We start from the raw sequence: 15,033 nt of genomic DNA, 5'->3' as shown, positions 1-15,033 counted from the left end.
CCTCCAGCGGTGCTCTAGACGTCTCTTAACTCTCTTCAGCACCCTCAACTCCTCCGTGAACCACGGAGAGTGTCGGGGTCGATGAGGCAAGAGAGGTCGCATAGGCGTGATCCTGTCCAAGGCCCCAGCCACTTCCCTATTCCAGGCAGCAGCCAAGGCCTCCGCTGGACCATGCAGCAGATCTGTAGGAATATCCCCTAGCTCCTTCTGAAACCCTGACGGGTCCATCAGGCGCCGGGGGTGGACCAATCACATGGGTCCGGCCTCCCTGCAGAGTGGGGTGGTATAGGAGAAACTCAGGGTCACCAGGATGTGATCTGACCATGACAATGGGGAAAGCTGTAGATCTCCCCTCAGATCACTTTGCCATTGCTCCGACAAGTAAACCAAATCCAGCATGTGGCCACTATCCCAGGTTGGGTCCTGCACAATTTGAGACAGGCCCATGGTTGCCATGGTAGCCATGAACTCCCGAGCCGCCTCCAAAGACCGCCCCAGGGACGGAAGGTTGAAGTCTCCCAGAACCATAAGCCTGGGGAACTCCACCACCAGCCCCGAGATGGCCTCCAGCAGCTCAGGCAGGGAGGCTGCCACGCAGCAGGGAGGCTGGTACAATAGCAGAACTCCCAACTGTTCATGGGCGCCCAACCTAAGAAACAGTGTCTCACAGCCAGAAACTTGTGGAGCAATGCCCCTGAAGGCCACTAGAGATTCCCGGATCACAATAGCCACCCCTCCTCCCCTGCCCTGGTCTCTCGGCTGGTGCCACACTGAGAACTCAGCTGGGCACATTTCTGAGAGGGGTAACCCCCCCTTGGGCCCCAGTAATGCATGCCAGGTCTGCCCCCTCCTCGGTGATCAAGTCACATATGAGGGGGGCCTTGTTGTTAACCGACCTGGCATTAAGCAGTAGCAACCGAAGGCCAGGGTTTTTATTGAAAACTTTAGAATTCAAATGCTTTACAACATGTTGTTTGTTGCTCCATTACTGTGTAAATTGCTTAAAGAACCATTCATACTGGTCATCCCAGTATCAACCAGTAAGCACCCAAGTACAGTATTTGTGTCTTTTTTTGAATGACTTTTCATGTGACATATTTCCTAAGAAAACTGCACAATTCTGGGTATCATTCTAATGTCTGAACATTTTGTAATACTTTATTCTTCACATAGATTTTCCTTGCCACACGAAGTTTCTCTCCATTCCACCAAATCCTCACCATATCATTTCCACCTTCCTCCAGTGATATGCAGGCATACTTCCTCTCACTCCTGCACTCTTCTGTTTAGCAAGCAACTTGAAAATACATGATTGGACCTAAAATTCATGCACTCCAACACTCATCCTGTTGTACTGCTTTCTCCCATTCTGTCTATCCAGGGCTTCTGCTTACAGTCCATGAAGTCAGGCCTCTATTCCATCATTCTGCTAATTTTCTAACCTGGGATGGGTAACCTGTAGTCCTGAGTAATATTTTGCGATCACCTATGTCCTCCTTTTACGACGACTGTTGAAACTGAATGTAAATATTCTCACCATTTGGAATTGGAAAACAGAAATAGTAATAAGCACTAAAATTGGCATATCACTGTCCAAACAATCTCCCTCCAAAATCTGCCCTTACCCACATATTTCAAAATTAATCTGAGTAATTATCATTTAACTCTCTTTGCATTTGTTATCACACATTTATAATGGACAGGAAACCTTAGTAACTCTTGAACTGCTGCTTAGAATTTGGCAGTCTGCACTGACCTGACCCCCAAATTGTCTTCCTCAACAAGTCTGAACATGGACTTTAAGCTCTGGTAATGTAGAACTTAAAAGTCGACACCACTGTTTTGAATTAGGAGTCAAAATATAAACCTAACACGTGAAATACAGTACTTAAATTGAGGATAGGATAGGACAGGTTAGGATAGGATAGGATAGGGACTAGTATAATGTCTCTATGAGGTCAAATCTGGTTAACAATTTCATGACTGTATTCTTGACCAAATCTAAATTTACTAAGATAATTCTTCTAATGCTATGGCAACAAAATGAAAGTACATGTTGAAGCAAATGAGTATATCCGTTCTGTTTAAAGAAAGAAACAACCCTGTGGTATTTCAATAACATATATGGTATTTATTGCTTAAATGACAGTTATTTTCCATATAATGTTCAGTAATGATATATTACAAAGAGTTCAATGTTATTATAAACGTTGACTCCTTTTTTGCTATTAAGTAAAACCTTGCTTGATTATCTGTATTTAAGTCTTTCTGTTCTACTGGGAAAAATATATTTGTTTGCACTTCCATCACTGCAGATTTTTCCCTCAAGAAAGGTGTAATCTATCTTGTATTGAGGGCATATTAAGAGTATGTGTGCAATGGATTTGATTTCCTCCATGCAGCATGATCGGGGGCAGCTTTCATCAGCAATATGGCAGAATCTGCCCTCAAATGATGCAGACAGGAAACCAAAGTGAGAGCTTTTCTGTAGTGCTTTGAGATCAGGATATGTAGACTGGATATGTAGAAAGCAGGGGTTTCTTTGTGCCCAGTAGTGGTGAAAATAATGGCAAATAAGTCAAATCTTTTGAAAGCTCTAGATTTTCAAAATCTTTGTTTAGGGTCTTTTTAACTACAGTATGTCTATCTGCATAAAAATTACAAATTACAACCACAATCACTAAGATTTGTATTATAATTTTTCTCCAGTGAAAGTGAATGGAATTGGTTGGGATTAGTACTAAGGAGGCTGAGGAAAATATTATGTTTTTCCCATAATTAAGATGTAAGACCCATGCCCTTGCCTTAATTAAAGGCATATCAGATACAATATCCCTTAAAAAGTTAGTGTCTGTTATCATCAGTGGACCAAAATCAGTATCTGTGTTTGGATAGATTTGAGTCCATAAACTGAGCTATAACTTTAAGTCTCAAAAGCATGTAAAACAACTGGAATAAGATCCTTCTCCAAACAGTACTAAAATACCTGAGTATAGCTGCTTAGTTTCCTGAGATTTTGTGCTTTTACAAATTTACTCATGTTTTCCAGGAAGTTAGAAAACACCAATTCTGTGTGTGCTTAGTAGTTTGAAAACACCACCTTTGTCTTCTGGTAATTTACCAACAGACTGTCCTCCTTACAGTCAACATCTAGAGCCCATCATATGGTCTTCAGCCCAACAGATGCTAATGAAAGAATTTCAGCATTGTCTATATATGACAAAACTGCTATTCACTGACCCACCAAACTAGATGGGTGGTGCTCTTTTTTGATAATTTCTAATATAAAATATAAACATTAGACAAAGTTGATGTTAATATGTGGCCTTACTTAACCCCTTCCTGCTATGGGATGGGGAAGAAAGATGTCCCTGTTATTACATCTAATCTGAACAGGAACTTCTACTTACAGCTACTTAATCAGCAGGAATCACCAATATTCTATTGAGATAATTTTCAAATTTCTTCTAAGTCAAATCACAGAAAATGGTATCAAAGGCTGGTTTTAAATTTATAAAGCCTACATGTAATAGTCCATTAGACAGTATAGCATACTTTTCTGTAAGATATTTAATAGTTTAACAATGGCATACGAGGCATTTTCTCTTACTAAAAAAGTTTACTCATCAGCAAGAATTTTCTCTTATTTCACAGAAGCAGTTTGATATAGCTTGCGATGATATTTAATAACTCTTGATCCAATAGTTAATTGGATCAGCTATATTACTCTTCATTAAAATAGACGATGAGGGAGACAAAGATGCATAGGTATTTAGAGTATAGTTGCTTATTTATCTACCCAATAAACACCGGGTATACATTGAATTGTTATCTGAATTAAGAAATTAACATATTTTAAGAAAAAAAATACCACCAATACATGTTTATATACTAAGCTATAAACAATATATTTTTAAAATATTATGTATATTTCCATTTCCAGTTTTTTTCATGAAAAATAAAACAGTGCAGAAACATTCATTTTCCTGTTAGTTGTGAAATGTTCAGAAATGTTATACCTCTAGACATGATAAATACGGAGGCTAGTTTCACAGACAATTAGGCATCCTTGCTAAGCAGAGAGAAGACCACAGAAATGGCATGTTCTTTCCCCAAGGGGCTTCCAGTCTAAGGCCAGATCAGACACAACATTCTTCAGAGAGTGTTCGACCTTATCTGCCCTCTGTATTCTCTGGCGGAAGAAATCAGTGCTTGCCTCTGTTGTGGATTAGTCTTTCAACTATGCTGTTGATGCTAAAGTTCCTTCCATACAAAAGTTTCATTTGGAGCCAAATCAAAATAATCTCGCTCTTGTTCTTTGCACAGTTGTAGGAATACCTAAACAATACAATAAATCAATAGCTTCAAAGGCATTGCACATACAGTATATTAGATTTATAAACTGCTATTGGTCTATAATTTGTGGTTAGGTTTAAGTCCTGTCCCTCTTTGAGTATTAACTTAATATTAGCTTCTTCCCAAGACTGTGTCATCCCATCTCCTTGTAGCAGAGAATTCATTGTATTTTGAATTTTTATAAAATTATGTATAGATGGTATTTGTCACTGGAAAGATTATCAGAAATATATAAAGGGGTTTCAAATACATGTTGAAAATGTGAACAGCAAGAAGGGACTTGCTAATCATCTATGGTGGACATGTAATAAAGCTAAAAAAATTTGGACTCCAGTACACATATTAATCCAGAAGATTTTGAAGGTTAATATACAGTCAAAACCAGAGATTTTCCTTTTGGGACTGATGGATAAACAATTGGAAAAAGCTCATGGACTTCTGTTTTTATATATGATAACTGCAGCTAGACTTTTATATGCTCAAAGGTGGAAGGATTCAACATTACCTACGATGGAAGAATAGATGGTCAAGTTGATGGAGTTAGCCGAAATGGCAAAATTTACAGTTTTGCTTAGAGAAAATACACTAATTAACTTATTACAGCAGATATAGATTCATCTATATCTGCTGTATAAGAATTTGGAAGTTATTCGTTTTGTATTTTTTTTCTTCTCTACTTTTCACCAACTTTCTTGCTTTCTACTCTTCTTCTTGATTAGTTCTTGTTAGCTTTTCTTTTTGCTTTTTAAAACTTAATAAAGGTCTTAGAAAAAAAAGATTTATAAACTGCTAGATGCATTCTGAGTCCTATCTAGGCACATCTGAGAATATAAAATAATTGCACAATGGATTCTGATAGCAGCTTATGTCTGCATTTTGTTTGAGATGGAAACACAAAGGCAAATTAAATTTATTTATGCAAGGTTAAAGAATAAAAATGTAAATACATACAGGGAGAATAATCTGCTTTAAAAAAAAAAGTTCTCTTTTTTTCCAGCATGCAGTTTAATGTTTCTCTAACTCCCTTTCCCAGCACTACAAAAATAGCATCGTGATTAAGATCCTCAGCTTACAGAAGGTTGCTAGCTTAAAACCTGACAGAAAAAGTTTGGGTTTTTTTCTAATTATTGTTCTTTTTTGAGTAGCTAGTTTTTCCCTTGGCTTTTTTAAAAATTTGAAATAAATCTAGAGCGTTACCATTTTACAATTGTTCCAGTCACCTGAGATTGGAGAGTTTCACTTCCAGCTCTCAGATAGCTCAGATAACTTATAGGCCACCTTTTTATTCTAGTGTGTGAGAAAGTACTTTCTCACTATAAATCCCACTATGTTATTTGAATATTTAAGCCCATTACCTGTTCCAAAGTGTTCAGAGAGAAGCTGTACTCTTCAAGATTGAAACGCTGTTTAGCTGTGTAAATAAATAATTAAGTCAGTTATATCTGGTTGATTTACATCTTGCTTGGATAATAATTTGCTTTCTTTCCTCTTTGCACTGTTACTTTTTCTATCCAGCCTATATCTATCCATTCACTGGGGTAGCATCTACACATACTGTATTTTTTGAGAGCTAACTTAATTCCTTGTCCAAAGTATACTTTTGACATGGAAGACTGCTCTTTTTGAGAAACTCACAGGCAGCTGGGGGTGAGGTTTGCAAGGTATGACACTACGGCATGAGCCTGTTTGTTGTGCATGGCTAAAACTGAGATGGCCGACAAATTGCCCTTGATTTAGCTTCCAAGCAGTCTGCAGGTATTCACAAATCACTGTAAAGTTTATTCAAACATACCGTCTTCTAGCATGGCAAAGGCTTTAGAGAGAGGCAGTGCATCTTCCATTGGGATCTTATAGGCCAACAAAGTGGATATCCTAAGAGGAGGGGAAACCAATCATCATTTAGAAAACCAGTCCAAAATACTAACACAGAGCCACCAGATCTATCTGTACAGAAAAAGAAAGGTCTAGTTGGCAGGTATGGGAGCACAAAGAATAAATCCACAGCAATTCTCTGCGGGCACAGCAGTGGCTGTTTATTTGGGAAAGAATCTGCATGCAAGATTCCTTATCTGGCCAGGAAAACACACATTACAGCCCTTTGCATCCAGGTATACGAATTTTCCACAACAGTAAAACTTCCTGCTTAATGTGATGTTGAAGGAAAGGAAGGAGCAAATAGCATTTACACTTCTACCTACTTAAAAAGCCCCAGCTATAGAGCAATTGATGGTAATTTCAGAAAAGAGCTTCATGCAAGAGCCCTATCCAGCTTGGAAAATGCATACTAAAGCCAGATAGATCAGACTGTAGATCAGACTTAAATGAAGGTGGAGTGAACAGAGACAGCAGATGAAATGTATTCTTCATCTGGTTAATTCAGCACATCCCATAAGCAAATAAATGTTTAAGAAATTCAGTATCAAGCAAGACTATGGAATGTACTAATTAAAACATTTTTAAAAAAATCTGTCAAGTTGCAGAGATATGTCGCAGTTACCTTTCTTGACGAGCTGCTTGTGGGAACATCTTTAGAATCTGACTATTCACGAGATCTCCTTGTTCTACTCCCTTTACTTTTATTTGTAGCAAATAATTTTTCCCAAATTTGCTTTTCAAATACTGCATTGAACCAAGGCACCTGTAGAAGAAAGGATTACCATATAGCATACAGTCTCAAGGTGTTATTAATTCAAACACAGGTAATCCTCGCTTAACAATGGTAATTGGGACCAAAATTTCCATTCACTAAGTGATGCAGTCATAAAGCAAGATGTCACATTGCTTAGTGACGGCAATCTCGGTGCTCCCTGTTGCTGTAGTTAAGTGAGAATCGAGGGTCATTCAGCAAGGATCTCTTTGCAACTTCCTGCTAGCTTCTAACAAGCAAAGTCAATGGGGAAGCTGACAGGAAGTCACAAGTCCCAAGCAGCTCGCAAGCAGGCCAACAGGCAGATAAGTAGCTGCTGCCAGGCATGGGAGGGTGATGGTGGGATAGCTGTGAATTCTAGTTTGAAATAGTTTATTTCCACTGGTATTTCATGCAGCCATCTTTCCCCATGCATTCAGAGAATGCCTGTATGAAGTAATCTGATCCTGTGTGCTACCCCGATTCCCATCAATCATGAGTTTTGCTCATACAGGAAGTGCTTTTACTTAGATAAATATCCTCCATGTGACTGTATACCTTGGCCCAGTGTGGAAGGTCTTTGCACATGTGGAAGATCTTTGCACATGAAAAACCATACATCCCTAGAGCATCTGCTATCTGTATCAAACACACGAAGGACGTCTGTTACAATTGCCCATATACGTTTTTTTCTCTATGTGATGGTATCATCTGAACTCCCATGTAATTCATACATGTCAGCATTTGTCTTTGAGTCCTCACAATCAACTTAGAAAATTGCTACATAAGCAATTACTAGTAAAACATATTGAAATCATCAACTGAAGAAAACAAGCTTCTTTGAATTAGAAAATAGAAGTGAAACAAGAAAAATCCTTTGCTTCATCCACTTTGCTTCATCCACACATTCTCTATCTGTGGTATCCTATGACATAGATGAAATATTTAAGGAAGCCCACCTGAGCTGTCCAGAAACCATGATAGCCACTCGGTCGCACACTGCCTCAGCTTCCTCCATGTGGTGAGTTGTCAAAATGGCTCCTTCATCCCTGTCTTGCAGCATAGAGCGAATTGCTTTCCTGTGGACAACACACGACTGAGGAAGATGAAGCAACCCTGGAGCGTCCCCAATGCCCTGTTCCTGCCATTCTGTTCTGATCCTGCTTAACTGATGGACACAATCTTCCATGCCAGAAGAAAAAATACCTCCACCTAGTCCCAAATTAATTCACGTGAAGGAGTTGTAAAGAGGGAGAATAGAGGAAAGGAGAACTAATGTACGAACAAGAAGCCTACAGCTTTTTCTCCTTAGTCCCCCCCCCACATGGAAAAAATGGCAAAAGTCTCCCTACAGGGATAATCAAGAGGGTTGGGAAAGCTTTCTTTTTTAACCTTTGGGATCATGAGGAGAAGATGGAAGAGAATCTGGCATTTAGGAGGAAACCAGTTTTCCTCAGCATGAGTCAGATTTATCATCTGCACAGATAGGAACTTAATCAACAACATTTTCAACTGCACTGAGATACTTCTAGAGGTATGAATGGGAAGCATTTCCTCTTGCAGTGCTGTCAGACACTTTCTCTGTATTCAGAGGTAAGAAGTAATGCTTAGTCATTGGTTTTAGAGATTATTTGTAGAAAGGGGATCCCCCCCCCCCCGGCACAATAGAAATAAAGGACTAAGGAAAGAAATGGGGAGACTGGAGTTTGTCTTTTTGTATCAACTCTAAATGTGCAACTCTTATTCTAAAGAGTAAAAGCCTGAGTCACTTACCACACCTGGCGCTTTCCTTGTGCATCCAGGCCTGTGGTTGGTTCATCCAAAAGCATCACAGTGGGATTACCCAGCACGCTCAGAGCAAAGCACAGCTAAAAGGTAGAAAATGAATCTTATTTTAAAAATCACAGTGAATATTTCATGCAAGCACAGCATAGAAATGTGAAGAAATAATATTTTTAAGAAGATATTTGTAAAGTGCTCTTCAACCACACGTTTTCGAATCTGTGAAGCTCCACAGGAATACGTCAGAAAAAACAGACTGCTACAACATTAGTATTCTGAAATCAATCAGCCAGAACATGTCAAAAGATCTTGTTAGTTTTATATGAAATTCTCAAGGACTAGGATGAATAAAGTGTTTCTTATTAATAATGAATGCAGCTACTTTAAGCTGGAAATGCATAATCAGCACCAGGAAATTATAAATGTTTGTTATACCCCAACACTCTACTAGATCCTAATACAAATATTCCTCATCTTTCATATTTTGTTCTATACACCTGAAGTCACCATGACAGAGCAAAACTATGAAATATGTCACCACATTTCTGGGTGTGTATTGTTTAGGACCACACTAACACTTCTGTGATACTCCTGTAGAACTATACCAGAGTTTGGAATATTTTCCAGACAACATGAATCATTTTAAACTTGAATATATGAGAATAAATTTCTGAACATACTGGAGGGTAATTTCCCAATCCATAGTTTTTAATTGCATGATAGGTAGGACAGAATATCTGTTAAGCAAAGTCAATTTTAAATATGTCAGTATTGTCTGACTGAATGCTCTGTACTGTTCTCTGATTTTCCAGCAGTTCCTCCCTTTATTCCCCCTGTCCAATGGTTTCAAAAGACTGAAGTATTTCCAGGACAGAGAGCAAAATATGAGCCAATCATGTGCCATATAAGGTTTGGAGCTTAACAAAGGCTAAATCCTGGTTTCCAGGGCTCCCATACTGTGGTGGGCATTTTCTTCTTGCCACCTTCTTATGGAAATTTGCTTTTAAGCAGCACCAACATGGCCTGGACCTTTACAGAAAAAAATGCAGAGAGGAACAGAACACATAACGCAAGAGAGAAAGCATAGAATGGCTGAGATAGATAAGGGGGAATACCAAACAGCAGCAACCCAATTGTTCTTGATGGTGCCACCAGGTATTACCAAACCTTTGATATTTGTCCATCAATACCAGAGGAACAAAACACTGAACTTACCTTTCTGGTTAATCCAGCTGCTAAAGTCTTTACTGTCTTTTTTAAATGCCCTCGGAGTTCTAGAGCCCCAGCTATTCTAGAAACAAAATGGAAATTACAAAGTTTGACCTATTCTGCAATTGATCCTCCTTTTACCACAATTGCAAACAAACACATTAAGAAAATAAAGAACATTCCACTATAATATAGTATAATATAATATGTAGGAATTCCAGTTGTTGCTCAAGAACTCCAAAAGGAAAAATCAAAACTGAAAATAACCACTTTCTAATATGTTTCACTTTTGGATATACATATTGACTTGTAGTAATAACAGGGATGTGGCAGGGATTTAATTATTAAAAAGGTATCTTTTTCCATACCGATTAATAGCCATAATAGCAGCATCCTTCCTTATCCCTTTTACAGCTGCATAAATCTCCAAATGTTCTTTCACAGTCAGGTTGGACCAGAGGCCCTTCTCCTGAGGACAGTAGCCAAGAAAGCCAGCGGCATTTTCTTCTGTGGCAGCTCCATCAGATCCTTTAATCTGCACCTGTTCCAAATGTGTAGTAGAAGGATCTCGTTTGATTTTGTCCATTGTAAGAACATATTTTGAAATATCAGAAAGGTGACAAGGAATGTATGTGAAATGCAGGTACTATATTCTATAGCAAATCAGTAAGTTGAGAACTCAGTCCAAGAAAGACGAAGGGACCTAGCATAAGGCTATACCCAGTATTAGACTGCAACTATTATCTAGAGCAAAGATTTGATGAAGGATGACATATGAAGAGAATTTTTGTGTCTCCAGTCACTACTGCCATTGATAAATTAACACCCAGATTGTTGTTTTAATACCCACATCTGTAGCTTTCCAATATACTAGTTCAAAGCAATTTCATTTTCTTTACTTTCCAAAATTAAATAAATGGTTTTGCAATGCAATGATAAAAAGCAGAAAGAGCAAGACATTCTCAAACTTTATTTTTTATTTTTTCCAACCCAATGGCAGAGGAATTATGAAATGGGCTCTGGACTCTGTCCACCCATCTATGTGTTTTTCTGCAGGCTACCCCTCTGGAAACTGAGAAGAATGGGACCAAATTTGGAATGCTGGGAGAAGACAGCCAAAAGGAAGGAAGGAAGGAAGGAAGGAAGGAAGGAAGGAAGGAAGGAAGGAAGGAAGGAAGGAAGGAAGGAAGGAAGGAAGGAAGGAAGGAAGGACAGCTTGGATTATAGAGAAAATAACATTCCACAAAAAAAAAAAATCTCCCAATGCATCGCAGTGGGTGAGTCAGTTGGGCAACAACACTGAATGCTGCCAGTTACTCCATTCTTAGCCACACATTCCATCCTTCTTCCTGATCATATGACCCAGAGTGGAATGTATGAAGCCTACCCCCTGCTCCCCAATGTACAGGCACATACATATACAAAGATGTCAGACAAAGGGAAATCAGAAACAAAGAAGACAGACACAACACATTACTTTGTTAAATAGAAAAAAATCCAGATGCCCCCTATGACTGCAGCTGGCAAAGGGTCTGGAAAGAATTCTAGAAACCATGCTCTGCAAGCTCTTCCTTGTTAAAAGTGCCTGGTAAAAAGTGCTACATTTACCTGTCCTGCACTTGGCTCCATGTCTCCCATTATCATGTTAATTGTTGTACTTTTACCAGCTCCATTGGGTCCCAGAAGCCCTAAAATCTCTCCTACAAAGTAAAATATTCATATTAAAATACAGCCAAGTAAACTCATAAGAAATACTACAAACTGATTTATTACATCATCTACTTTAATTAGTATTGGAGTCATTTTTTTATCTTCCTAAGATGTATTCAAAATATCAGTCAATAAAATCCTTTAGTATTAAGGCAAAGGACGGATTTCTTCTCCCCTTACAATTAGTTGAATGTACCCCCCCCACACACACACACACATTCACTCAACTGTGGTGAAGATTGAGCAGAACATCCAGGAGGAGGAATGAAAAGAAAATGCCATTGCTTATATGAGGATTCATCTACATACCATATGGATATACACTTTTAACAAAATAAATCTTGCTTCCAACTACATGCATGCTACTATATTTTAAGAGAGAAAATCAAAGAAAGACCATATTTGATGTCTGTTTTTGCTCCAGTTATATATGTTTTATTTTAAGCTTATTCTCTTTAAGATGTCACTCAAATATTATGATACAATTCCACTAGAATAAGTAAAATAAACAAAAGAGATATCAAGGCAGAAAGAGAAGAATGAAGACATGGAGGTGGACACAATAATATTCTTAAAGGCCAAAATAACAGTAGTAATCTTTGGAATAATAAACTATTCCTTGTTATTTAATTTATCCAACCTTTAAATGGTGGACAGGGTATGATAACACTTAAAATTATTTCACTGAAGTGAGACCAAAAGTGTTTGATGGAGTTTTTACTTCTGAAGGGTTTGGGAGGATTCAGTGCACAATGCCGAACCTTTAAATAACATTTTAAAAAGCAATTTTGCCACTGAATTTCAGTAGTGCAGTTAAGGGGATGCGGTAAATATCGACACAGGAGAGCATATTTGGTCCGCAGCCTCTAGATATCTCTTAGCCCTCTTAAGTTCCCTCAGCTCTTCAGTATATCATGAAGGGTTCTGGGAACTGTGGGCACGGAGAGGCTGCTCAGGCACAATCCGGTCCAAAGCCATAGCCACTCTCCCATTCCAAGTGGCCACCAAGGCTTCGGCCAGGCTGTGTAACACACTTTCTGGAACAACCCCAAACTCCCTCTGGAACCCAACTGGGTTCACCAACTGCCTGGGTCAGGCCGATTTAATAGGCCCAATCTCCCTGCAGAGGAGGGTGGCACCAGAGAACTGGAGGCTCACCAGGGAGTGATCCTACCATGGCAGGGGAGAAACCAATACCTCCTCCAAATCTAGAACACCCTGCCACTGGTCTGACAGAAAAACTAGGTCAGGTGTTTGACCACTATTATGCGTTGGGCCCTGGATGACTTCAGACAGGTCCACGGCTGCTGTGGTGGCCATGAACTCCCAAACTGCCTCAGGCCCTGTGCCCAGGGAAAGCAGGTCCCCAAGACCATAAACCCAGGGAACTCTGCTAACCAAGCTACAGAGTCAAGAAGCTCAGGCAGGGAGATTGCTATGCAGCAGGGAGGCAATAGTCCCAACTGATCCCTCCTAGTGCCCAACTTAATAAATAGGGTCTCACACCTGCCAATCTGAGGAGCAGCACCCCTGGATGGCTCTCACATATTTCAGATGACCACTGCCACCCCACTGCCCCTACCCTGGGGTCTTGGCTGGTTCCACACCCAGAACCCAGCTGGGCAAATCTCAGATCAGCTTTCCAAATCCTGGTAAGGGAATGGGCCTCAAACACTACACACGATTCCTTCCCAAGCCACCAGACAGCCCAGTGAAAGATATAAACCATGTGGGCCAGATAGAAAACCAGTCCTGCTCAGTCCAGTTGGGAGATGACCCCAAAAGACTCCACCACCATCCAGTTCAAAACAATAAACCTCTAGCCACCCACAACATACTACAAGCCTCCTACCAACAGCACCCACACGTACCAACTTGGCACCATGATCAAAAAATGTAATTTTTGCTGATCAATGGCCTTAATAGGTTTATAATAGAGATTAACTTAACAATATGGTTTACTCCAACCAAACCTTTTTTAACGCAAAAGGAGATGTTTCTGGCAGCCACTTTCTTTTCTTCCTTCTTCTTGAAACAGGAAGAGGAACAAGTCTTCCCATTTTTGTATTCTTTGCGCAGGTCATGGACAATGATAACTGGTTTCTAAGCAGAGAGAAGATATTGCTTATGCTATACAGGCATACCTTGTTTTATTGCACTTTGCTTTATTGTGCTTCACAGATACTGTGATTTTTATAAGACCCTCCACCAGCAAAAAGATTATGACTCGCTGAAGGCTCAGATGATGATTAGCATTTTTTAGCAATAAAGTATTTTTTAAGTAAGATACATACATTGTTTTTTTAAGACATAATGCTATTGCACACTTAATAGACTACAATATAGTGTAAACATAACTTTTATATGAACTGGGAAACCAAAAAATGTGTGTGACTTGCTTTATTGTGGTATTTGCTTTATTGCAGTGGTCTGGAACCGAACCCACAATATCTCCGAGGTATGCCTGTATACACATGGCCATTTTGCACTGTTAGTTAACCTAAGCATGGGTCATATAAGGTCATCTCTTTTGGTAAATCATAGAAGCAAGTATAAGTGGTTTCTTCTTATCAGGAGTCTGCCATTGTATCTCAACATTATCTCTGCCTGGAAGATTATCAGTGTGTTCAGCACAGATCTTTCCCATTGTCTCCCTGCCACATTATCATCTAAGTATGAGACCTGTCATCGCCCCAAACTGGTTTGGACAATAAAACAATAACTGTGTCAGTACCAGAGTCATGAAAGTTTACAATAGAAAAGGCAATAGCTAGACCCCACTTATTTTAACTCTTCCCCAGATTTCTTAGTTCCCTTTAAATGGTTTTGGATATTCTGGCATAAGCGTAACATCTACATTGCAATCTCTTTCAAACGTTCTTCCTGCATGCTGTTCCTCTTATGGTGCTTTGTTTCATTAAATAGCTGTTTGTTGCTTCTTGATGCTGGTTTCCACAGTTTATCCTGGGGTTTAGGCTATATATTTATTATGTAAAAATATTTTTTGGCCTCCACCAACCACCTCTCTGTTTTAAGAAATGGAATATTTAATCATTAAACACCAGTGCAAGTCAAGGAAAACTCATCTCTTTTGTGGAGATTCAGCTTGTTCCCATCTCTTTCTCAGTGCTTAGTCCTGCCTCCTCCTAACACTCTGTCCACTCTGTACAAAGAACTTTGCCTATCCAGATGACCCAGAACATAGGACACAATTTCTCTCAAAGTACTATCTGGGAAGTTCTGGACTCTGATGTTTTCTTACTTCAATAGTACCTCAATACCCTGGAGGCATTCAAGGTAAGTATATATTTGCAGTGTAAAGGTGCTAGATAGAATGATATGCAGGATTG

General features: G+C 39.3%; 1 protein-coding gene across 2 annotated transcripts in view; it reads right to left on the bottom strand.

Moving 5' to 3' along the window:
• Positions 1 to 2,113: 2,113 nt before the first annotated feature.
• The window catches only part of LOC103058114 (ABC-type organic anion transporter ABCA8), a 72,063-nt gene continuing 59,143 nt past the window's right edge, over positions 2,114 to 15,033 (bottom strand). For both annotated transcript variants that reach the window (XM_025173388.2, XM_088138310.1), the window contains 10 exons: positions 13,657 to 13,786; positions 11,582 to 11,673; positions 10,342 to 10,514; positions 9,980 to 10,055; positions 8,756 to 8,850; positions 7,942 to 8,061; positions 6,854 to 6,994; positions 6,149 to 6,228; positions 5,712 to 5,767; positions 2,114 to 4,338 (listed from right to left, as the gene is read on the bottom strand). In XM_025173388.2, the coding sequence (XP_025029156.1) occupies positions 4,255 to 4,338; positions 5,712 to 5,767; positions 6,149 to 6,228; positions 6,854 to 6,994; positions 7,942 to 8,061; positions 8,756 to 8,850; positions 9,980 to 10,055; positions 10,342 to 10,514; positions 11,582 to 11,673; positions 13,657 to 13,786 (1,047 nt within the window). In that variant the 3' untranslated portion in view covers positions 2,114 to 4,254. The remainder of the gene's footprint in view (positions 4,339 to 5,711; positions 5,768 to 6,148; positions 6,229 to 6,853; positions 6,995 to 7,941; positions 8,062 to 8,755; positions 8,851 to 9,979; positions 10,056 to 10,341; positions 10,515 to 11,581; positions 11,674 to 13,656; positions 13,787 to 15,033) is intronic.

This window comes from Python bivittatus, unplaced genomic scaffold (assembly GCF_059951505.1).
Source record: "Python bivittatus isolate LINGU-HERP-01145 unplaced genomic scaffold, Pbiv_v1 ctg000220_np1212, whole genome shotgun sequence".
Classification (NCBI taxonomy): Eukaryota; Metazoa; Chordata; class Lepidosauria; order Squamata; family Pythonidae; genus Python; species Python bivittatus.
Note: the sequence above shows the minus strand (reverse complement) of the source record. Positions and strands in the feature narration are given on the sequence as shown.